General features: G+C 32.3%; 1 protein-coding gene across 2 annotated transcripts in view; it reads right to left on the bottom strand.

Annotated features, from left to right (window-relative positions):
• LOC139511451 (heat shock 70 kDa protein 12A-like) overlaps positions 1-24,577 on the bottom strand; it is a 58,935-nt gene extending 34,358 nt beyond the window's left edge. The window contains exons 1-8 of one of the 2 annotated variants that reach the window (XM_071298206.1): positions 24,542-24,574; positions 15,044-15,086; positions 12,725-12,908; positions 9,947-10,249; positions 8,664-8,727; positions 6,275-6,339; positions 3,957-4,013; positions 10-81 (exon numbers count right to left, since the gene is read on the bottom strand). In XM_071298206.1, the coding sequence (XP_071154307.1) occupies positions 10-81; positions 3,957-4,013; positions 6,275-6,339; positions 8,664-8,727; positions 9,947-10,249; positions 12,725-12,908; positions 15,044-15,073 (775 nt within the window). In that variant the 5' untranslated portion in view covers positions 15,074-15,086; positions 24,542-24,574. Of the gene's footprint in view, positions 1-9; positions 82-3,956; positions 4,014-6,274; positions 6,340-8,663; positions 8,728-9,946; positions 10,250-12,724; positions 12,909-15,043; positions 15,087-24,541 lie in introns of both variants that reach the window. The other variant, XM_071298207.1, reaches the window with a different exon arrangement.
• Between the last annotated feature and the right edge of the window lie 402 nt (positions 24,578-24,979).

Raw genomic sequence — 24,979 nt, 5'->3', positions numbered from 1 at the left:
TTTAGTTACCTGATTGGTTCATTCTCCATATGTTTCCTATTCCACATTGCCACGGGTACATTATAAGTTTCGTACAGAAAACTACAATGTTTAAACAATTATTTATAAATTTGCAGTTGATGGTACACTGTATAGTAATCATATTATTGTAAATTTCAAACTAGTGACAGCCAACGTCTTGAAATGTTACTAGTTTGTATTTACATTTATCTTACTCCTATAGATGTACACAATGATATTTATCTTACCTCCTATAGATTTATAGAGATATGATTGGTTGAAAGACAACACTGACGTGGTGGCTATGTATATTTGATATAGGATGTCCTAAAAAATACGGGGTTTGACACCCTATATCAAATATATACCACTGGTTCCAAATGACTCCTTCTTATGTTATGGTTAACGGACGCCATTATGCTAGGGTTAAACGTTATTAATCAAATATATACAAGACTATTGTCCACATATATGTTCCACTTTTAGTAACGACAATCCCTTTCTATTTTGCTCCATTGTGAATTATGGAATTATACCGAACGAGACTTATCGGGGTATATCCAGTAAATGAATATACGTCACCAGGGACCGCCCATTCGGGGGGGGGGGGGGGGGGGGGGGGGAGAGCTTTCTGTATAAAACTGAAGTCTGTGCTCTTCGTAGATAATCAATGGGGTAAATGTGATATGCATTACTGCAGAAACGAATATTCAAGGTGTCAGACCACCAATTAAAAACCCTATCTGTTCATCTAAATTTTTCAGTTTTCACAGCTTTCTAAATATTTTACCTCAAGGTTATAACTTCAAGGAAACCAGGTATATCCTGAATTGTACAGGTATCACCTTTCTATATAAAATTGATAATGGAAATGGGGAATGTGTCAAAGAGACAACAACCCGACCAAATAAAAATCAACAGCAGAGGGTCACCAACAGGTCTTCAATGTAGCGAGAAATTCCCGAACCCGGAGGCGTCCTTCAGCTGGCCCCTAAACAAAAATAGTCCAGTGATAATGAACGCCATACTAATTTCCAAATTGTACACAAGAAACTAAAATTAAAATAATACAAGACTAACAAAGGCCAGAGGCTCCTGACTTGGGACAGGCTAAAAAATGCGGCGGGGTTAAACATGTTTGTGAGATCTCAACCCTCCCCCTATACCTCTAACCAATGTAGAAAAGTAAACGCATAACAATACGCACATTAAAATTTAGTTCAAGAGAAGTTCGAGTCTGATGTCAGAAGATGTAACCAAAGAAAATAAACAAAATGACAATAATACATAAATAACATCAGACTACTAGCAGTTAACTGACATGCCAGCTCCAGACTTCAATTAAACTGACTGAAAGATTATGATTTCATCATATGAACATCAGGCACAATCCTTCCCGTTAGGGGTTTAGTATCATACCATCATAACATATATGAGAAGAACATAACCCGTGTCATGCCAACAACTGTTTTTAGAATAAATGTGTTTAATTCCGATGCAAAGACCTTATCAGTGACTCAATATTAACGCCAAAATATGCAATATTTAATGACTTGACAACAGTATCGTAATTATATCCCTTCTTAATAAGTCTATTCAAAGGTTTAGTAAGTTTCTGAGGTGAATACTGACACCTTTGTGATTTATAAAGAATATTTCCATAAAAAATTGGATGTGAAATACCTGAACGTATTAGAAGTCTGCATGTTGATCTATATTTACGAATGATGTCTTTATACCGATGATAAAATTTAGTAAATGTTTTGACTAGTTTGTGATATCGAAAACCCTGGTGTAATAATTTTTCAGTAATACATAAATTTCTCTCGTTAAAATCTAAAACATTGTTACACACACGAGCGAATCGTACAAGTTGAGATGTATAAACACCGTAAGATGGTGACAAGGGAACGTCACCATCTAAAAAAGGATAATTAACGATAGGAAATGAAAAAATCATCCCTTTTATCATAAATTTTAGTATTCAGCTTTCCATTAGTGATATAGATATCAAGATCGAGAAAAGGGCAGTGGTCATTGTTAGTATTAGCTTTATTTAAAGTAAGTTCAACAGGATAAATTTCATTAATATACATACTGAAGTCGTCATTATTGAGAGCCAAAATATCATCCAAATATCTAAAAGTATTATTAAATTTGTTTATCAGATGTTGTTTCGATGGGTCTTTGCTTATTTTTGTCATAAATTGTAACTCATAACAAAACAAAAACAGGTCCGCAATAAGTGATGCCAATTTTGAACGAATGTTTAAAGTCTTATAAGAAATTTCTGATCTTGAAAACACAGGTACTACCAAAATAACTCCCGGTTTTCTGGAAATCTTAAATTAGTGTACTATGTAGCGCATTAATCCTGAATTGTTAATGCAAAGTCATAGACAAGTGAATTTTGGCTCCAAATAGTCTTAATATATCTCCCTTTCACCAAAATTTTCATTTCTGCAAATTTGTTGGTTATTTTAGGTAAACATTGACATCAAATGCACTATTTTTTTTTTATCGAGTAGGCCTACGTTCTAAATTGGAGAGAGTGATTGGTGGTCTGACACCTGAAAGAAGGCGGAAATTTTTCTAGTCAATATTTCTTTTGTCATTTCTGGAATAGTTATGTATAATTCTTCGGTATTTTTTGTCGTTTTTTTTTAACGCATTACTAAATTTGAAACTGAAATTCCAAGTGTGTTGTCGTACGGTATTTTTCGTATACGTAGCAAATCAGAAAATCTCTATTGTTGATAAATATATGCATATGTACTATCGTCAGATACTATATGTACCTTTCTACTATATGAAATATTTTATCAGTGTCATAGCCTGGGGGTTCACATCCTATATACAAGGTAAATGTAACCTATTCCAGCGGCACGTCCTGAGCTCCGAGCAAAGGTGGTATTTTCTCGGTTATCATCCCATATTGCAAAATCAAAGGTATTTTATTCATATGATTTGCACCACGTAATTTCGGCCCTTTTGATTAATTTACTTCCCTTAGTTTAAGATTGAAAATATAAATTATATCAAATTTGCGGATAATCAAGTCCTTTTCCGTCATTGATCTAAAACTAATGTGTCTTTGAAAACTTCCTTCAGCGGATATTGACCTTTTACGAAATGAGAAGATTGAAATCATCATGTTTTTTTTAAAAGAATTTGGCCTAATACTTAAGAAAGCAGGTACGTTAAAAGTAATTTAACTTTAAAATTCAACCTAAAAGGTGTTTTCCTATATGCGGACAAATTATGATCAATAAAAGTCAATATCTTCTTGCATCTTAATGTCTGTTTCGAATCTTGCTTTTTTAACGATTTTTTGTCATTTTATAATTATTCTTCTCTTATTGTACGTTTACGCTTCCGATTTTCAAACTAAAAAGGCCGATAGATTTCAAAGTAGACAATGTTCATTTGTACACCATTACACGGACAGAAGACTCAAAACATGTGTAATTCACCTCTATGCGGACACATTTTTGATTCGATATAAGAATTGGCATATTGGCATTTTTATTTAAGGATTATATATTATAATTTTGTAATGGCTGCCGTCATAATAAGGCAAAATGGCCACTATTCCAATTAGCAAAGTACCCCACGTTTTGCCATATGCGGAATATATTCTCGTCCGATCCTGCATTCATAGAAGTTTTCGAAAAAGAGCAGGCTATTGCCGCTACAAGGCACTCGCATCCGCAAAGTGGAAAGGGATTAATATAAGTTTTTTAAAGATAACAAATAACTATATAGGTCATAAAGAGAAATAACTGGAATCACCAAATGGTTAACTCGCAGTACAACAGAAAAAATTAACCACCTTTAAAGATCGAAATGTTTAGAAAAAAAAACTTGCACATTTGTAAAGTGATGAGTTCAACTTTGCTTATATGAATAAAGAAAAATGAATAACGGGATATAAGTGACACCCAATAGTATATTACCTAGAAGATAAATCAGCACCAATGCTATTTCTAACTTTAACGGAATGATGTTTCTGTCTGAAAATAGAAAGAAATGATTTTTTCAAATAAATAATATTTAAGCAAAGGTATGGTAGCGGACGTTTTTAAAGGTATTGTCTTGGCGATGAATAAAATACCCTCCTAGAATAGCCTATTTAGCATAGATTTGTTCATTTCTCATTTATGTATTTTAAATTTCATGTTTAAGCTTAAGGGGTTTGCTTAATCTAATATAAAAATAAGGTGTGGAATGATTGCCAACGAGACAACTCTCCACAATAGACCTATAGTCTTCCATAATGAGGGAAAAAAACATACCGCCACCCCATATATATATATATATAGTCGACTATAAAAAGCACCGAAATGACAAATGTAAAACAATTCAAACAAGAAAACTAACGACCTGGTGTATGTACAAAATAATGAACGAAAAACAAATAAGATGTACAGCAACAAACAACAACTACTGCATTACTAGCTTATTCAGAATGTGACGGAGTTAAACTATAGTCACAGTGAAGGTGCCAACCCTCTCATTTACCTTGAACAGTGGTTTAAAAGTACAGTATAATAAAAAAAACTATGAAAATCAAAGGTTAAGCAAAGAAACTTGAACTTGTACGTCTATACTTGTAGACGAGGAAACCCCTTGAACTTCTGCGTATTAGGTCATCGGTTTTGTTTAGCACAGAGAAGTACACATATAGGACAACGTGTAAGGCGGTGTCTACAAGAAGGTAAGAACTTGTTGCTTCTATTCTTCCAAACGAATTATTTGTGAATGAAGTTATATATATGTACAAAAATGTACAGAAACTAGGGAATGTGCTTTTACAACCCTATAAATTACTAAAAGAAGCACTCAATACTTATAATGCATTTTTCCCCCTAAGATCATGAAACCACGATTTCTATCGAGATTTTTCTATTTACCTTTGCACTGTAACATGGAAGCTCGTGTCGTCATATATGTTGCATTCCATTTCATTTTGAATTGGAGGTTGGTTTTAGAATGACGCGAGATTCATGTTAGCCAATCAAAATAGAAATCATAATGAAACATACCTTTCATGTAATTATATAGTGTGAAAGCACAATAGAACGACAAATGTGTAAATTTCTAGGATTAGGAGGAAACTTTAAGAAATTTCAAAGCGGTTTGTATTTGTACCGGCAGACAAAACATTCAACAATATGGATGTGGTATGCCGTAAATTTTATACTACACGGACGTACTTAAGAATGCAATGTTGAATTAATCTGCATTCAAGTACTGTATGTGCGCTTCACAAAGATTCTTAATAATAGTAATCAAACATAATTATTATAACTACACAGCTAAAGGCCTTTTCGGAACATTTGAAGGTCCCTACTATGTATTGGTTACATAAACTACTCAAAAAGAAATCATCATAAACGTTTGTAATAAAACATATCAAAATAGTGGAATTAACTATCTTTGCAGTGAAAAAAATCTTTATATGTTTAAGATAAATAAAGTACTTTTATTTGATGGTCCTTTTGATTCTGTTGACGGTTTTGAATTTTCAACTCTTTACACTACACCTCCACACAATCTTATCAAACAAAAAAATGACTATGTAATGAAATGGTCGTTTGGTAAATCTGAATGCAAATATATTTGATTCAACTCATTAAGAGCCTCCTTCTCTAAATAAAAAAATAGACTTACTGGAGGTCTGTTGAAATGATTGAAGCTGCTTATTTTCTTCTTGATAATATATGTACGTTTTGGCAACAAGGTTTATCGAAAGGTTGTAGGCACTTATTGTGGCTCTTTGATAGCATACTTGTTTTTATTCTGTTATTAATCACAGTTTATGACCAAACTCAGTAATGACCCACCGTAATTGCATTCAATTGATCATTCATTTTAATGCAATCTATGTATTACTGGGAAATAATTGAGTTAGGGATTTCGTTACCACAAATTACTTATAACCACATCTTCTTTTTTTTTATCAATAAAAAAAATTTAAATGCAAAAGCACTCTTTTAGAATTATGTCTTTTGCATATTAATATATATAAAAAAAGAAGATGTGATATGATTGCCAATGAGACAACTCTCCAGAAGAGACCAAAATAACACTGAAATTAACAACTATAGGTCACCTTACGGCCTTCAACAATGAGCAAAGCCCATACCGCATATTCAGCTATAACAGGCCCCGAAATGTCAATGTAAAACAATTCAAACGAGAAAACAATCGACTTTTAACAAGATTTAAACATATATTTTCTTTAAACTATAAATGTAAATATCTTAAATACCAGATTGGAAATAAGATGATGGATCAGAATACGTTTCTTTTGGCATTTCGTTGTCTCCTTTGGTCCTGTTGAACAAAAGACATGAATACTTTAAACGATATATAAAAAAAAATATATTTGAACTTGTTTGTCTATTTAATTATGTTGTCTAAAGCAGGTTTCCTAGACATATTGTAGTTATGAATGATCCCTTGGTATCTTCCTCCTCTTTATAAAAATTACTAGAAGACACTATATTAACAATCCTAATACTTATTGTATTTTATTAATCCTATTCCATTTTAAACGAAAATATGTAACAACACAAAAAATTTCAAGCATAGACGATATCTACATGTGGTTTTAAAATGTAAAGGCACGTATGAAAAATGAAAAGATTGTTTTTGCCTTTTCTTGATCTATAAACAGACATTTTAAATGTTTGTTTGTTTTTTTTTTAGCTCAAATTCAGTTGATCTGATAGAAAAGTGAAAGATGAAAATCCCCATCAGATTAACACCGTTTTGGGTCATCAATGCTCTTTATCTTTATACCTGTTTGGGTTTCTGACTATTTTGATCTGAGCGTCACTGTTGAGTCTTATGTAGATGAAACGCGCGTCTGCTGTATTAAATTATAAGACTGGAACCTTTGATAACTATTAGCATGTTATTTGTACTGTAGTCCTGTCATGTAATGTTGTCCTTTTCGTGTTATATTTGACATTGCCATAAAAGCGCGAGGTTTAGCTAGCCACAAAACCAGGTTCAATCCCTCATTTTTTTCTTAAAATGTCCTGTACCAAGTCGTGCAAATGGCAGTTGTTATCTTATAGTTCGTTTCTTTGTGTGTTACATTGTCGTTTTATTTTCTTGAACTTCAGTGTTTCTGTTGTTTCGTTGTTTTCTTCTTATAGTTATGTGTTACCGCGGTTTTAGTTGTAGCCAGGATTTGTTTACTCTCAGTCGATTTATGACTTTTGAACAGCGGTATACTACTGTTGCCTTTATTTGGCATAATAATTCTATCCATATAATAAGTACCGTGATTAGTTAATAATAGCAACACACGGAATCTCCACGCATGTCACTGAAACTCCATTGCTTTTGAGAACTTTAAGTATATACACTGTACAGGGGACGTGTGGAAGATTATGTTTACTCCACAAAACAATTTATATATAAAAAAGATCTTCAATCTCAGGAAAAGGTGAACCAACATAATCTTGAATCTTTCTAAATAATCAAAATCCTGGTACTTTTGATAACTATTTCCATATATGAAAAATTGCATTTGATGTTTAGGTCATCACATGGAAAGACCTTCTCATTTTGTTCTTATTATAACGTTGACATTTTTTGCGGAAAGAGCTTTTGATTTTGCTTAACTTATTTTATTCCACCAATTGTTTTTCTTGTGCTGTATTATGAGTTCGCAAGATGTCGCTTAGATATCGAACAATAATTTCGCCTTTGCCCCCCCCCCCCCCCCCCCCCCCCCCGAAATTCGTTTCCTTAATTGTTTGTTACAAATGTACATACTCAGGAAGTTACTTCTAATTCCAATTTGCAGTGATATATAAATGTAACCCATGGACAATGGACAGTATGTGGCAGAGATCTATTGGTATTTTGATTTGAGATATAAGGCCAACTAAAGCGCAAGGATCAATAATTTTTATTTTGGATGTAACGCGTCTTCTGATTGGCTGACGTTGTTTTGATTATCAGCTCAAAGACATAATTTTGTCACGTGACCATGGCGTCATAAACGTTCTATCATGGTTTACTAAGGTTTAAAATGGAATTTATAATTAAATTATAAGAAATGACTGTAATATGTTTACTGTCTATTTGAAACAACATAATAAATATGATGCACACTTTAAAATAACCCGCTACACGGAATTTTATAACGTGTTGTTTTAATTTTTTTTACTTTTGTGAATATTTTCGTTTTAGTGACTAATTTGAATAATGTATACAAATTATTCAACAACTACATTTTAGATGTTGACGCCGATCCGACGTTATTTTGTTTGCAAATACGCTCAACATCTTATTAATTTCTACTGAAAATATTAATCTCATCAAATTACATGGACATTGCCTCTAAATATTAACAAAATATTGCACATATTGCATTAAAAAGGATTGACTCCTTTTTCAGTATTTCATACTGTACTTTTCCGTCGTTATGAGTGCATTGTTTAAAATCTCACAGCAATATCCTACTGTTTCCTTCATTTATTCACCCCTTATTTCGTAAATTTTATATTTACATTGTATCATAGATCAAATTTATTCGTTTAGGGTATGTTCTCTAGTGTAAATAATTACTATTTGTTTGATAATTAATGCAAATAATTCAGATACATTTTAATAAAATAATATATATATATCAAATTTACCCCAGATGTTCGTTTGCTTCACACTTAGTTGCACTCCTTATCCTCTTTAACTTGCATTCATAATCTAAATATATCAATTAAACTGCGAATTATCAGTTAGCGTAATAATGTTATAATTCATAATCACGTGACATAATTAAGGTTCATCACAAGGCATATAGATACATGTTACGCGTAATGATCGCTACATAGACGTCCTTTTATCGCCGAGAGCGTTCAATTTTGTTTTAGTAGTAATAATAGCATTATAACGCCGAAATAATAATAATTAATTCTAAATCGATCTTCTGGGGTTCTGTAAAAAATCATGATGACGTCTTTGCACTAGTTTTACAGTCGCTATGTCTACACGCTGTAAATTTAGAAAGTATGGCGTGCATTTTATGTTATTTCGATTTCTATAAAAAGGAAAACATGTATCTGTATCGCTACGTCGAAGGTACCAATACTGGCTTTTTACGAGTGAGCTTCATTTTTGAGATTTCAGGAACATCTGCAAACAGGATCATATATCAGAATGCGAGTTCTTATTACTCACCCAGTCACATTATTTGCATTAATAAACCTCGCAATTAAAAGTAAAGTAACAGTATTTGGCCTGGCATTTGACTCCCTCTTGTTAATCAACTTTTCACTGTTATTGTTATTGACTTGTAGTAATTTTTGTAGTAAGATGCATTCGTTACATTGACATATTTTCGATTTGTTGAATTTCTGATCATTGCATTTTTATGGTGAAGGTGGTTTGAACACTCTTTCTGTAGATGAAACATGGATTATTCTGATGTATGAATAAAACATATATCAAACCGCAAATAAGCAAAGGATGACACAAACAAAACCAATATTATTTCAGAATATAGACATCTTCATTAATAGTACATTATCGATTATCTGTAATATTTCTATGACTAAAAGCATTTTTGCAAATAAGAAAAAAAATTACATGATTTAAAACTAAAACATTTCCGGGTTTGTTGAAACATTAAGTAATGGAGCATCAGTTACAAAAAGAACACTTGATTTAAAACGAAACATGCTTGTTACTTAGATTTAGAATAAGTCATCATGCATTTCGGGTCTTTTAGTCTGTCACGCAGTACAATATTAAAGGTTTCAGCCACTTTAATTCCTCACATTTTTACAAATTTTTCATCTGATATGTACAGATTACATTTATAAAAGCCTTCCATGCTTTACATGGGTAAAACTAGGGTATTACTCAGAACTGGTTCCTGTTCCAATAGTGACCCCGTCGTGAATATATGAATTTGATAACATACCTGCATTTAGGATATATCCAAATCCACACTGTTTAATGTAACACGAACAATCTTCTTCTGATGGTGTACAAAAACAGCGATGTGTAGGTGTAAAAACAAAAGCATATCGTTTTGTATAATCACAACGACACTGAATATCTTCTGCTGACGAGCTTAACTTGTATTGGATTTGTCCACTCTCAGTACATAAGGATTTTTTAAAAGTACAGGTACTACTTTCGTTCGACCATAATGAATAGGGCTGGTACGTAGTATTTCCACATTCAATATTGCGTCTTCTACCGGTAAACACATAATATTCACCTAAAATTATAAATAATAAAAATATTTCTTGGAAACTAAATATTTCTGAAAATATAAAAGTTGGATATTATATGAAGCCACACGGAAATAATGTTTCAGTTGTGTATTTGATATTTGATTAAAAAAATAAAATAAAGCATATAGTATCTGGCACAAAGATTCAAAACAATAAAATAAAATGCGAGGTCAATAGTCAGTAGTCAAACTGGACAATTTGTTTACCAAAATTCTGTTATATATTTATTGATTGAAACATTAGTTGAAATCTACTCACTTGCATTTACATACCTGCAATATTACCTTTAAGATTGGTTTTCACACGGTAAACGCTTAGGTCTTTTTATTAGACATGTTCACCATAAGCCGATACCGAAACCGAAATTTATCGATACCGAAACCGATACCAAAACCATAAATAGTAGTGAATGTTTATAATTTTTAATTAACTCAATCCTTTTACTTCATTATATTGTTTGAAATTTGAAAACACAAGATGGAGTATTACTTCAATTCAACAATTTACACGAATCTATCTCGCATAGACAAAAGTTACTTTTAGAAGCTAATAATTTACCCTTCGAAGTCATTTTGAACGCTCTGCTCCCGTTATCAAATTCGTGTTGAAATATAAATTCAACCTGATGAACTCGATGTCGAACTTTGTTGAAAGGTTTTGGTATCTATGATGAGTTTATTTGACTGTTCGCATCCAAACAAGGACTATACGATTCCGTAACAAGTGTCGGATATATTCCATTAAAAGTTATTTAAGCTACATTGAAAATATATAAAATGTTATGTGTAGTAATACTTATATTTGTTTTATACTATATATTCGATTTTCAAAATAATATTGAGACAAAGAAAACAATAAATATTGGTTGTATTTTTTTGTTTCAGAGAAAAATAACGTTTAATTGATGCTGTTAGCTTCACCAACAAACAACATATATAATTGATGTTGATATTTTCAATAGTTTTCCAATTCATTGGATGTAGAAAAGACTTTCGAGCTCGATTACTACCTGTTGAAAGTTAAAACCCCATTTCAAGGAAATGATATTAACCAGCAATGTATAAGACATGAAATCAACTTCTTTTGAATTTCCGGTGAAACAGTAAAATTGAGAATGGAAATGGGGAATGTGTCAAAGAGACAACAACCCGACCAAATAAAAAACAACAGCAGAGGGTCACCAACAGGTCTTCAATGTAGCGAGAAATTCCCGCACCCGGAGGCGTCCTTCAGCTTGCCCCTAAACAAATATATACTAGTCCAGTGATAATGAACATCATACTAATTTCCAAATTGTACACAAGAAACTAAAATTAAAATAATACAAGACTAGCAAAGGCCAGAGGCTCCTGACTTGGGACAGGCGCAAAAATGCGGCGGGGTTAAACATGTTTGTGAGATCTCAACCCTCCCCCTATACCTCTAACCAATGTAGAAAAGTAAACGCATAACAAAACGCACATTAAAATTCAGTTCAAGAGATGTCCGAGTCTGATGTCAGAGGATGTAACCAAAGAAAATAAACAAAATGACAATAATACATAAATAACAACAGACTACTAGCAGTTAACTGACATGCCAGCTCCAGACTTCAATTAAACTGACTGAAAGATTATGATTTCATCATATGAACATCAGGCACAATCCCTCCCGATAGGGGTTTAGTATCATACCATCATAACATATATGAGAAGAACATAACCCGTGTCATGCCAACAACTGGTTTTTGAATAAATGTGTTTAGTTCCGATGCAAAGACCCTATAAGTGAATCAATATTAACGCCAAAATATGCAATCTTTAATGACCTGACAACAATATCGTAACTATATCCCTTCTTAATAAGTCTATTCAAAGGTTTTGTTAGTTTTTGAGGTGAATACTGACACCTTTGTGCTTTATAAAGAATATTTCCATAAAAAATTGGATGTGAAATACCTGAACGTATAAGAAGTCTGCATGTTGAGCTATATTTACGAATGATGTCCTTATACCGATGATAAAATTTAGTAAATGTTTTGACTAGTTTGTGATATCGAAAACCCTGGTGTAATAATTTTTCAGTAATACATAAATTTCTCTCGTTAAAATCTAAAACATTGTTACATACACGAGCGAATCGTACAAGTTGAGATATATAAACACCGTAAGATGGTGACAAGGGAACGTCACCATCTAAAAATGGATAATTAACGATAGGAAATGAAAAATCATCTCATTTATCATAAATTTTAGTATTCAGCTTGACGTTAGTGATATAGATATCAAGATCGAGGAAAGGACAGTGGTCATTGTTAGTATTAGCTTTATTTAAAGTAAGTTCAACAGGATAAATTTCTTTAATATACATACTGAAGTCGTCATTATTGAGAGCCAAAATATCATCCAAATATCTAAAAGTATTATTAAATTTGTTTATCAGATGTTGTTTCGATGGGTCTTTGCTTATTTTATACTTACCAGGTGCAGAAAAGTCTGGGTAAGTATCACAGTATTCTGTATAATATTCTTTGTTTGTATCAAATAAACAGCTGTAATCTTCTGGTTTATCAATACAAACACTTTTACTTCTAAATCTTCTTTGGGAACTATCCGAACATCTATGGATGTATGTTGTTTGCAAATAATTGGTCCATATCACAAGCTTTGAAATAGAATACAAATAATTCATTAGTGCATTTTTTACTATTCAAGATGACATTGTTTTAAGTGGTGATACTTTCGAAATGCGAAAAACATCTGTGGAATCTGAATTATATAATTTGAAAACCTTTTGACATTTTGATTCAATAATTAGAGAAATAACGCTTTCCAGGCTTCGTAAACTATTTTAACATTATTTATATCAAATTGAAATTGATTATTTGGTAACAGATTTTATTATTCCAGCATGGCATATCACAACATTTAAATTTATTTATATATAAATATATACGTTTCTTTTTCCTTTTTTTGAAAAAGTTCATAAGAAGATACCAAGACCTTATTGATATATATTCCGTACCAATTTCACAAATACAACATGATGATCGTGTCATGGATGAAAACCCCCTATCATTTGTTTGTCTATTGAAGTATAGGTTCTTTATCATGTAAATGACGTTTTCTCCTCTGTTGCAAAATAACAAGTGTTTTATAAGACTGGTATAAATTAAAAGATGTAAATAAGGGAACTTAAACATCAGAAAAAAATAATAGGTCAGAGTCAGTTACTGAAATCATAGAGACTTGACTACAGGTCTGATGAACCCGTTAATCGTCTACGTTTATTTCAAAAAACGTAATCTTCTAACATCCAACATATGTTTGAAGCATACAATTTAAAAAAAGTGTACATAGACGATTAACATGCTATATATCTGACCTGTAACAGTTCGTTGACTGCTGTTCCCCCTTTTTTACATTTTGTGTTGTTCACACATTGTTGTCAATATCATTTAATTTCATGCGTCTGCAAAACGAGTGCGAGATTCAGCTAGCTATGAAACCAGGTTTAATCCACCATTTTCTATATAAGGAAATGCCTGAACCTATTAAGGAATATGACTGTTGTTTTTAATTCGTTTGATCATGTGTTTCAGTTCTTGATTTTGCCACTTGATATGTAACTTTCCCTTGGAATTTGGTATTTTTGTTATTTTTGTTATTTCATATTTTTTCTTATTGGCTAAAACAAAGGGAATCTTCCTTGATAAAATATTACATATTTTATTTTAACTTATAAAATCAAGCCACGAAAAAAACAGATAAATTTTAAGTATCACTAGAAAATTGGAGATAGATTAAAACAATCACATAATAAAACAAAGGTTGACTTCTTATTTTTATTAGTTGATACTATGATTTATCACACATTTTGTACTAATATATATGTGTTTGCTAGGTCAATAATAGTGGGAAGTCAAGGTTTGTTATTTGCCCACGGGGCAAATATCGATATCCGCGCTCGAAAACCCATATCGTGCCCCCGAATTTTACTATATGTAAACAAGATGGCATCCAAAGCAGACGATCAGGAGAGGTTTAAATAAAGGCAATAGTAGTATACCGCTGTTCGAAATTCAAAATCGATTGAGAAAAAAAAAATAAAAAAATCCGGGTTACAAACTAAAACTGAGGGAAACATATCAAATATAAGAGGAGAACTAGGACACAACAAAAACACAACACTGAAATATAACACACAAAGAAACGAATTATTATATTACAATGGCCATTTTCCTGACTTGATACAGGACATTTCAAGAACAAAATGGTGGGTTGAACCTTGTTTTGTTGCTAGCCAAACCTTGCGATTTTATGGCAATGTTAAATATAACATTAAAATGACAATATGACATGACAGAATTACAGTACAAATAAATGCTAGAACATCCAGGACAAAGAAATACACAAATAAACATAACAATAGGGACATGCTAATAGTTATGAAAGGTCCCAGGCTTATAATTTAATACACTATACGTACATTATCAAAGTTTTAACATAATTTGATAAAAGCTTTCTTTATTCCTAAAAAAATGTGATCAATAGATTTGTAAATTTCATTTTCACTAATGGCCCTTGCATCCGCCCTCATCATCATGCTTGATATGGGAGTCTATGGCTTATATCAGGGCCAATATGAAAAATGCCATGTAATAATCTGTTATTATCATCCCCATATGTTTGACATTCACACCAGGCTGTTGTCCTCGTTGAATATCATATCTCTGAGTTTGATCAATTATTGTACCGACCTCATCAAAAGTTAATAATCGTATATAATATTTGTCTTACCAATAGCCCCTGTAAAAATCGTTTCCACATTGTATTATACTATCTGCAATAAAGGTTAAAATATAGAATATCAAAAAGAGATAAATGCATAGAAACGTATTGTTCAGTTCTTCATGAGACACAGTGTCATCTGTGTTCGAAGTTGAAAAGAACAGATTGTTCTGATAATATACTAGTATTAATATCTAAAGTTGAAACGCAGTAGAAGCATAATAAATGGTTTCAGCTATGGAAAAAAATGAACATGTATAGAAAGGGTCAAAGAGCAAACGGATAAAAAGAGTAGGGTAGTAGCTTGCGTTTTTACCTTCTTCAATTCATGAGAAACGATTTAAACTATCCATCTTTTCTTATTGAATAATTGTGTTGAAAATATAGACGAGAATTTCCTATAACCACTTAACTTTGTCTATATGTCATTCGTTCGAATTAAAATAGAAAAAGAAAAAAAACCCAACAGATTGTAGAAAAATAGTTTGAAAACAAAAGACAATTTGTAAACTCTTTTTGGTCTAGAATATTAATGAAATTTAATATTTTTATTTAGATTTCTACTTATGTCTTTTTTAAAGATATGTTAATTTAAAATATAAAAAAACGAACACGTAGCTAAGTTATACACAAAAGCACAAATAAAAAAACAACGTTTTAATGAACAGTACATAGATTTCTTACATTTTCAGAAATATTTTGGAACCGCAAATATGAAGCATATGCAAGTTCCTATTATACCAATTACCACAATGTTTGTCTATATCACCAACACCTTCAAGAAAACAAATAATAGCTTTATAAACAAATATTTGTGAAAATATGCCAATATTGTCATTGTTTACAGGCGAATCAGAAGTTTGCTATCTGCCATGCAGCAGTCAAGTCTTCGTAAATATTCAATATATACTATCAAAATAACGAGGTCCAATTTGTTAGCCGGCATGACGTAAAACGACGAATCAAAGAATTCAACTTTACATTTAACTAATATAGGATGTTAAAAATTACACCATTCCAGGCCCTTTTGATTAATAGTTACGAGGTCACTTGGGACTCGGTTAAAGAAGTCATACGCGTCACGTCTTAATGGGGGTAAATTTGTTAATGTGACCCGGTTTTATTAGTCATAAACGGTATTTTTCTAAGGTAAAAACCCTAAGGGGGAAATAATCAGACTCCATACGTTTTAATATTCACGTACCTTTTTTTCTGGAAGGGGTACTCAATGAAGATGCATGCATATAAGTTGATAAGGTATGAGTGGCAACGAGACAACTTTCCATCCAAGTCACAATTTGTAAAACGTAAACCATTATGGGTCAAAGTACGAACTTCAACACGGAGCCTTGACTCACAGCGAGAAGCAAGCTACAAAGGGCCCCCAAAATGACTAGTGTAAAACCATTCAAACAGGAAAATCCAGGAACCACATCAACAAACAACAAGCACTGAACAACATGTTTCCCATTTAGGACAGGTGCATACAAATAAAGCGGTTTACAGGTTTTAACAGGCCCCAACCTTTACCCATACCTTAAATAGAAGTGTAACATCACAACGTTGAAAGACATTGGAGTTTAGTATGACCTCCATTATAACTGAATTATAAAAAAGAAGATGTGGTATGATTGACAATGAGACAACTGTCCACAAGAGACCAAAATGACACAGACATTAACAAATATAGGTCATCGTACGGCCTTCAACCATGAACAAAGCCCATACCGTATAGTCAGCTATCAAAGGCCCCGATATGACAATGTAAAAGAATTCAAACGAGAAAACTAACGGCCTTATTTATATAAAAAAAAAATGAACGAAAAACAAATATGTAACACATAAATAAACGACAACCACTGAATTACAGGCCCCTGACTTGGGACAGGCACATACATAAATAATGTGGCGGGGTTAGCATACATTTTGTTTAGGGGTGCGGGTGATTCTCGCTGCATTGAAGACCCATTGGCGGTTTTCGCCTTTTGTCTGCTCTTTGGTCGAGTTTTTGTCTCTTTGACATATTTCAATTTAAATTAAATTTAAATCAATATATGATGACAACTATAACCTAGGACAAAATGGCGTTAAATTAAATAACGTACATAGGTTAATATCATAATTTTGTTGTAAGGTGTACATGGAGTACTGATGTTTTTTTACAAAATAAAAAAACATTTGTTCATAGTAAGAAAACAAAAGTGAAAATTTATCGTCCCACAAAATAAACCAAAGGTGGTATATATTAAAAAATAGTGAAATAAGATATAACACAAAATAAGTAAACATTGAATAACAAAAATGCATTTCAAATTGTATCAGCAGGTTAAATTAATAAAAAGTACGATTAGAGAGTACTTGCGGTTACAGAAAGCTAGATGAAAGCCAACACAATAAAAAAAAAAACATGCATCAGGGACTACATTTAAGGTCAAGGATCAGTAAATGACCAGTCCATAGAATTTTTTTCAATTTACAACTCAATTAGATATTGAAAATATACATCAGAAAATGTAAAAAAAAGTATATGTCACCGACTTAGTTTTCAAAATGGTCCGATAGGGTACTAAATTACATTGAATATATAGGGAAAATCAACATTTTTCTTCAACAGTTTTCGGTTTCCTGAATAAATCACATAAACACGGAAGCCGATAAGGGCCATTTCAAAAAAAAAAAAAAAAATGTCGTAATTACGACATAGCATGTCGTAATTTCGACATAACATGTCGTTATTACGACATCGCTATGTCGTAATTTCGACATAACATGTCGTTATAACGACATCGCTATGTCGTAATTTCGACATATCATGTCGTACTAACGACATCGCTATATATAAAAGAATATGTATTATGATTGCCAAGAGACTAAATGACACAGAAATTAACAACTATAGGTCATCATAATGCCCCCAATAATTAGAAAAGCCCCACCTAGTTAGCTATAAAAGAGGGAGGAAAGATACCAGAGGGAGAGCCCCCTAAATGCTGTGTTGCAGACAGTGACTGTGTTATTAATTAATTATTAGCTCCCTTGGTAAAACTCCAAATTTCATATTTAATGTATTTCATTGTTAAATAATATACATGAAGCTTAATAAGTATATATTTGTTAATTGCATAGCTTTTGCTATTTGAATTCATTGGTTAAAGATTTTTTATTTATATTGTAAAGTTTAATATTTGCATCGTCGCAAAATCTTTGGTTACCTTCTTTGGATACCTTCAGTGAGAAACTTATAACTACAATCCCCTTCCCTTTCATGAATGTGACCTACCGAATTAGACTATTTACCGGATTTGTAATCACATAAGCAACACGACGGGTGCCACACGTGGAGCAGGATCTGCTTACCCTTCCGGAGCACCTGAGATCACCCCTAGTTTTTGGTGGGGTTCGTGTTGTTTATTCTTTAGTTTTCTAAGTTGTGTCATGTGAACTATTGCTTTTCTGTTTGTCTTTTTCATTTTTAGCCATGGCGTTGTCAGTTTGTTTTAGATTTATGAGTTTGACTGTCCCTTTGGTATCTTTCGTCCCTCTTTTATATATTTTCTAAATCCCGTCTAAGTTCTCTAAGTTACCTGCCGTGGAATGGCTGTACAGCCAGACAAGTTTGCATGCCAAGCAATCCATCTCCCTTTATATAAGTGTCTAATCTTACGTTTTTGTATGAAATGTCATGAAAGCTCTTTATAGGGCCCTTTAATTGGAAATAAAATATTCTTATTCTTATTCTTATAAGCGAAAACTACATGGCTTCTTGTAATAAGGGTGAATTGAAGTATTGATAGCTCAATTTCTACTTTCAAACGTTGGGCACGACATTACTACAACACGACGTTACACTTTTTAAACATGCGGCGTCGAAGAGGGTTTTTGACTTCGTTTAATTTTTGCAAGTTTTATTCGGTTTTTTATATTGTTGGTTGATTCTGGTTCTGTTCGTTTTGTGATGTCATTTTATCAAAAATTACCTCGAGTTGTGGAAATCGATTTAATAATGTTTACCCTTTAGTTATTTCAACTAAAAATGCAGTACTGTCGCAAGTAATGTAGGAAGGAAAGATGGGACGGAAGTACATGTACATGTATACGGTTTTCCATATTTTTGTTTTATCATAGGATGTTTAACTTTCAAGGTGCATATCATCTGTCATTGTAAAATTTCTATATCTTAATTCAACCAATACAAATATATCTGACACTCTGCAAGTAAATCGAACATTTTTACCCTTGGTTAAATTTGAATAGAATTGTATATTCCCTGGCACATAAGTTGTCGAAATACACCCCTTCAATTACTTGAACCTTGGCTTGAGAATTATTTCCCAAGTCATCTATAGCGTTTAACTTCTGATATACCTTCTAAAATATAGTAATCTACTCCTGGATCGTACGCGAAAACGGCAAATATAATCCCGGGTTTTTATTAATTCGATGAAACGGTTTTCGTTGCTGTTTGGGATTCGTCTTTCAATTACCTCCATTTCATGCACAAGTTTGTATTGACGAAAAGTTCCGGCTTCGCTAGTACAGGAATTATTTTCATCACGACCGTTATAACATGAATAGCAGGACAGATCGCGAAGTAAAACATTCCGTGAACTGGTAGTAAGTCTTTTAATATTGGTGATTGCACCTTACTGAAGTGACGACTTTAAATGATCTATTTCGGAGTACTTCCATAACATAAATTTCAATTCGCATTTTACATTTAGAGGACTGTCTTGGTGTCTCCAATTTGTCTTTGCAAAAGTTGGAGGAAGTTCATGTAATGGGATGTTTTCCCCATTTCACAATTCTTTTAAATAAATCGTTAAAAGCTATAAACGATTAATAAAAATTGCAAAATTCAACCTGTGTCGAACCTATGTCCCCGGGCGGAGTCTATAGCAACATGCACTATTCTTTTTTTTCGGCAGCAATCATCAACCTCTTTTTCCAAATTTCATAACACGATTTGTTTTAATTATCATGAACATTTAATTGAAACTTTAGCACATGTAACGTCGGAAATTAGCGTCTTTAGGATTTTAGACGTTTTCAGACGTTTGGACAAATTGGCTACCGTTTTGTAATGTGTGGAAGCATTTTATTCCTTTAAGACCCAAATATGTAGGTAATAAGAAAAGAATCTTGGCATTTTTTACTTTTCGTGTATCTAACTTGTTTTTATCAATTATAAAAAATACGCGTTAACTGCTTTGAAAAATGAAATATCAACTTGGACAAAATGGCTACCGTTTGAAAAACGACTGTGTGGAGAAGATTTTATTGAATCAGCAATATTTGAACTCACATGAGGCACATACATGTACTTGTACTTTTGTTAGATATTATTATTGTCTTACTCTTTTTACTAATTTTCTGCTATATCTACTTATAAAATTCACTTTCAGTCGTTGAGTTAATGAAAAACGTCGTTGGACATTTTTCTTATTCCAGCTTAATATGCAGCCACCGAGTCAAATGAAATTTGACAAAAAATAACGGCTTTAACGGCACAGAGAACCAACACAGGTCGTTGTTCCTGCCAAGAATCAAGAAGATCAGAGAATAAGAAATAGGATCACTATACATAAGAGTTAAAACAGTTTTTCATAAATGTAACGTTGGACATCGATCCGTTTTTTTCACATAGCTTTCTTATTTTAATCCTCAAATAAACTAGATATTACTTAGTATATGATCAAGAGCTGTAAAAACATAATTTAAAACATATACTGAATTTGTTACAATATTGTTGCGTGTTTTCTAACATTTTTATTTTTATTTTGTTTTGCGGATGAAATTTCGAAGAATCTGTTTTAAATCCTAGGCGTTGTAGGAACATCGTGTCCAACGTTTGAAAGTAGAAATAGAGCCATCAATACTTCAATTTAACCTTATTACAAAAAGCCTTGAAGTTTGACTTATTTGTAGGGAGATGGATAGCTTGACTTGCCATGGTAGTAATGACTGTTAGACCTAACAGACACGGTCGGTATTATTGCATGGGATCTATAAAATATAATAATCTTTATTTGTCATATAAGTAACATTATACTTGTGACATAAACAAAAGTAACAACAACAATAAAATAACTGAGTTAAACACACACATATCTATATATATACAAGTAAAACTAACTAAGAGTCCCCTGTCCTAAGTTTCTCAATGAATCTATTCAAAGAAGGTAACCAAACTTTACAATATAAATAAATATCTTTAACCAATGAATTCAAATAGCAAAGTCTATGCAATTAACAAATATGTACTTATTAAGCTTCATGTACATTATTTAACAATGAAATACATTAAATATGAAATTTGGAGTTTTACCAAGGGAGCTAATAATTAATTAATAACACAGTCACTGTCTGCCACACAGCATTTAGGGGGGCTCTCCCTCTGGTATCTTTCCTCCCTCTTTTATAGCTAACTAGGTGGGGCTTTTCTAATTATTGGGGGCATTATGATGACCTATAGTTGTTAATTTCTGTGTCATTTAGTCTCTTGGCAATCATAATACATATTCTTTTATATATAGCGATTTCGTTAGTACGACATGATATGTCGAAATTACGACATAGCGATGTCGTTATAACGACATGTTATGTCGAAATTACGACATAGCGATGTCGTAATAACGACATGTTATGTCGAAATTACGACATGCTATGTCGTTATAACGACATGTTATGTCGAAATTACGACATAGCGATGTCGTAATAACGACATGTTATGTCGAAATTACGACATGCTATGTCGTAATTACGACATATTTTTTTTTTTTTTAATGGCCCTTATCGGCTTCCGTACATAAACCACTCCATAGATTTAAAAAAAAAATATATGTTCTTCCTCTTTGTCTTACAAATTAGATGATGTTAAAAAAATATATGGTCACCGACTTCGTTTTCCCTGTAGAAGCGACGCAAAATCAACATTTTGGCAAAAATAAAATAAAAAATCTTGACGTCGTCATTTTTATTACATAACGTCAAGTTATCATGCTAATAATTTCCAACGTTCTTCGTGTTGATTATGCACGATGATAATGTGTTTTGTATTGATAGATTATTTTTATTATAAGAGTCTGTATCATTAGTTTTTATTTTGTATTACCAGTATTCTTTATTCTTTATATTTAGCACCTCATTATTCTCTCTTTTTTTCCTTTTTTGTCTTTTATTCTGCAATTTTTACCCGTTATTCTGTATTCCATTAAAACCCTAAGTCAGACCCTCTTTTATGGGCACGTATTTTAAAGAAAATTAAATGTTGAAAAAAATAATATATAGATATAGGAAGATGTGGTATGAGTGCCAATGAGACAACTCTCCATCCAAATAACAATTTATAAAAGTAAATCTATATAAAAATGAGACACGGTAAAAAAAACCGCGCTGAAGTACGTCCATTATTCATAGTTCATTATTCATTATTCATATTCAATAATGAATAATGAAATACATTTTTTGTAGTTCACTATTCATTATTCAATATTAAAAAATGAATAATGAATAATGAAATAGTTTATGTTTCATTATTCAAATTGAAGCGATGAATGGTGAAATAAATATAAAAAACATTGACTGTTGACACTAAAGCTATAGTTTGATTCGCAATGACCATAAGAGGGTTTACGGACGACCTAAATGCCACAACATGCGTAAAAATGAGGAAATATAAAAAAGAAGATGTGGTATGATTGCCAATGAAACAACTATCCACAAAAGACCAAAATGAAACAGACATTAACAACTATAGGTCACCGTACGGCCTTCAACAATGAGCAAAGCCCATACCGCATAGTCAGCTATAAAAGGCCCCAATAAGACAATGTAAAACAATTCAAACAAGAAACCTAACGGCCTTATTTATGTAAAAAAATTGAACGAAAAACAAAAATGTAACACATAAACAACATAAACAAACTACAACCACTAAATCACAGGCTCCTTACTTGGGACAGACACATACATAAATAATGTGGCGGGGTTAAATATGTTAAACAATTTTGAATAATGAAATGGATATTTTGAATAATGGAATGGACTGCGGCGACCCTTAAGCCCCTAATTATTTTTGTACATGTTATAACCAGTACAAAATCGCAACTTGTACACGACATATAGATATATATAGTTGTATGGGGCAATAGAACAAATCAAATGAAAATTTGGAGGAATCACCGGCGTCACCACACCCCCGTCTGTTTGAGAACTTGTAAACTTCAAGATCCCCACTCCAAAACCATATATATAATCATGTATTGGACAATAAAACAAATCGAATTAAATTTAAAGGGAGTCTCCGAGGGTCCCCCACCCCTCCTGTTTGAGAACTTGTAAACGGTCGAGATCCCCACCCCTACACCATATATAGTTTTGTATGGGACAATAAAAATCAAATGAAATATATGGGATGCCAACGGGGGACTTCCCAATCCCCCTTCTTTTGAAAAATTGTAAACGGTAGAGATCCCCACCCCTCAACCATATATATTCTTGTATGGGGCATTAAACCAAATCAAATAAAACAAAGGAGTGTGCCATGGGGATCACTCCACCTTTTTTATGAAGTTGTAAACGGTCGAGATACCCATCTCTCAACTATATTTATTCCTGTTTGTCATTTTAAGAAAAATTGAATGACATTCATGATCAATCTCCTGGCGTCACTTTACTAAACCAAATAAAATTGTGCTTTTGAAACTGACCCAGTTTAACCGAACTCTTTGTTATGCAGTTACACTGCCTTATGCTAGCACCCTATATTTGTATTCTAATTCTTCCCAACTAATGCTGAAAAAGTGTCATTGTTATTATTTAGCGGGGTAATATTTTATCTATAACTAATTAAGACACTTTTTTCTTACTTTTAATTCTGGAATAAAAAAAACCTTAAAAGATCGTCGAATGACGTATAACATTTGAAGTTGCACATACGAAATATAAGTGCTCAATAGACATCCGCTCGTAGTATATTAATTATCCTTTGTGTTTTTGGCTAAGATGTCAGTTCAGGGGGGACACCCCCCTTTTTTTTACAATCAATGCATTTGAATGGGGATACAAAGTTAGAACCCCCCCCCCCCACACACACACACACCCAAATCCCCCACTATATTCTGGTAAGAGAACCCCACCTTTTAAAAATGGCTGGTTCCGCCCCTGTAATACAAAATTTAAGGTAAATTAATATAAATATACCAGTTATGTACCATGTGTACCATACATAACGTTAAACATGTATAACTATACTATAAATATAAGACTTAATTCATTTTCGTTTCTGTACTGACTAATCATTTCAAGCATGTTTCCTCTTCTGACATTTTAAGATATGAATTAAAAATCTTACCACATGTGATCACATGTGGTCATGTTTATATTTGAAAATATATAGTTAGAAAATTTATGAAAAACAAAAATTTGTAAAAAGACCACCACCACCTCCAAGGAAAGTAAACTGTACCTAAACTTTTAACTTTTATAAATTTGTTTGCAACTACGTACCTTCATGTTTGTTGACAGGAAAAATACTATGTTAGGGTCAAATAAAACTATGAAAACATAACTAATATTTACTTCCGGGTTGTATTTTTGAAAGTAGGACGGTAATTAAGACGAAAAGTTTGCATATGCAAAATATTATTAATATAGAGATTTAAAAAAAGAAGAAAGAACGCTTTTATTTTTTTTATTAGTCTTTTAAAGACTTGTACTAAAATAGCGACTAGAGACAACGTTGTACCTTATATATACTCATTGGTAGGGAGGTCAGCCATATCAGTTTTTTTTTTTTTTAGGCCAAATTAATATAACATAAAGGTTAGGAACATCAAACTAGCTATTTGCATTACTGCAATAACTTAAGACTCTGCATTTTATGCTTTAATTTAAACCACTCGATCAGGTCATTTATAACATTAATATCTCAAACTTTGTAAAAAA

The sequence above is a fragment of the Mytilus edulis genome, chromosome 2, assembly GCF_963676685.1.
Source record: "Mytilus edulis chromosome 2, xbMytEdul2.2, whole genome shotgun sequence".
Taxonomy (NCBI): domain Eukaryota; kingdom Metazoa; phylum Mollusca; class Bivalvia; order Mytilida; family Mytilidae; genus Mytilus; species Mytilus edulis.
The sequence above is the reverse complement of the archived record's forward strand: the minus strand, read 5'-3'. Positions and strand labels throughout refer to the sequence as shown.